General features: G+C 55.0%; 1 protein-coding gene across 1 annotated transcript; it reads right to left on the bottom strand.

Moving 5' to 3' along the window:
• Window positions 1-226: 226 nt before the first annotated feature.
• On the bottom strand, window positions 227-652 carry LOC108356411 (ananain-like; the record flags this gene model as incomplete). The annotated part of the gene is made up of 2 exons (XM_017607521.1): window positions 542-652; window positions 227-481 (listed from the first exon to the last, which is right to left on the bottom strand). Coding segments are annotated over exons 1-2 (366 nt in total), but the record flags the coding sequence as incomplete, so codon positions are not given.
• Between the last annotated feature and the right edge of the window lie 1,024 nt (window positions 653-1,676).

The following is a 1,676-nucleotide window of genomic DNA, read 5'->3' as shown; positions in this document are numbered from 1 at the left end:
CGGTGGTCACCGGGCCGTACTTGTAGACGATCTTCTTCAGCCGCTGCAGCGAGCCCTCGCCCTCCAGGCCGTATTCCTTGGCAAAACCGCGCATTCGGGTCGCCTCCTGGGAGGGCGTCAGGGGCAGGCATTTTTCCTTGTGGAGCTACCGATTCAGTAGGTAAACAACAAAAAAGGTAAACAACAAAAGGCGAGTTTCTATTTCTATTTCTCTGCTTGTGTTTACCTTGGGCGGCGTCTCGTAGTCCTTCCTCGTAAAGTCGTACTGCTCAGCGTCCTTCTCGTAGACAATGCCATGCGTCTCCATGAACATCCGATAGACGGTCTCCACCTGGCCGCCCACCTGGGGGGCATCGTTGTAGCCCAGCTTCGCCAGGCAGTTGTAGGCGTCCTTCTCGCTGAAGGAAACGTTGCGGCGGCCCCTGTGGCTCAGCATGAAGGCCGACTCGACGGCGCTGAGGGCGGCGAAGAGGTAGCAGGTCTAGGAAGTGATCGATGATGATGAAACTTTTTGCTGATAAAACAGAACAAAACACTTTACCTGAGCACCGCCCTGGTTCTTCACCACGCTCACCACATCCAGGTCGCGGTAATCGAAGGAGCTGGGCAGCACACTATCAGCAATGTCGTCCACATCGAAGCTGTCGTACATGATGCTGATCTGCGGACCGCCATAGCCGCCGGAAAAGGAGGACAATGACTGTTTTCTTGGGCCTTCTTCAGATTCGGAGCCAAGAACTAGTTCGGGGTGGTCAGTTGAGGCTGGTCCACTGGTGGTGCTGGTGAGAAGATCCTCATCACCGCCAAGAGTTGAAGGTGGGGCAGCTGCTGTAGAAGAAGCGGCGGCGTCAGGAAAAGATGGCTGCTCTCCACTGTCACCACCACCAATGCTAATGTTCAGCCTGTTTTTCCATAAAACTTCTTCTGCCGAGCTGACGGGAAGCGGCTTCGGGTGACGGAGGTGGAAGAACTCGGAGAGGGACTAACAAAATAAAAAAAAGTGGAAATAAAACCGATTGAAACTGGAGCACTATTTTTGTTTACCAGCGAGGAGAAACGGTTGAGCGCCAGCTTCGTCGGCTCATAGTCAGGCTGGTCGACGTGCCGCAGGCAGTCAATCACATGGCGAGCCACGTCCTTGATGTTGGCCACCAGGTTCACCACTCGCCGCTTCAGGTGAGCGAGCCACTCGGTGCCAGAGCCTTTCTCGGTCATGGAGTACGCTTTCTAAAAACCAAAACAATCTTAGATCTTGAAGCAAAATGATCATCAACTGAAGTGCTCACCAAATACCGGTACACAATGACAGCCAGCGGCTCCGTGAAGATGTCCAACTTGACGCCGCCCTTGACGCTGGACAGGTAGCACCGCTCCATCTTCAGCACCTTCTGGCTGATCAGCTCCGCCGCCTCGGGGAAGACCGAGTGGAGGATGGTGTCATTGGGGCGGTGGCCGATCTTCTCGAAGGTCTCCACAATGTGGTGCTTGATCGTCCAGACGCCGTCCAGCAGCAGCCCCGCTGGAAAGCTCCTGCTCTCCACGCCGTTCTTCAGGTTTTTCAGCGAGCTGGCGATGATGGGCAGGATGAGGTAGCTGCTGCAGAGGAGCTTGGTTTGCCCTGGCGCAGCTCCATGTTTTCCTGTTTGAGCAGAATCACCTGATTGCGCAGCTCCTTG

This window comes from Rhagoletis zephyria, unplaced genomic scaffold (genome assembly GCF_001687245.7).
Source record: "Rhagoletis zephyria isolate East Lansing unplaced genomic scaffold, Rhagoletis_zephyria_1.1 Rzeph_scaffold_58762, whole genome shotgun sequence".
NCBI lineage: Eukaryota > Metazoa > Arthropoda > Insecta > Diptera > Tephritidae > Rhagoletis > Rhagoletis zephyria.
This window is presented reverse-complemented; position numbering and strand designations above follow the sequence as displayed.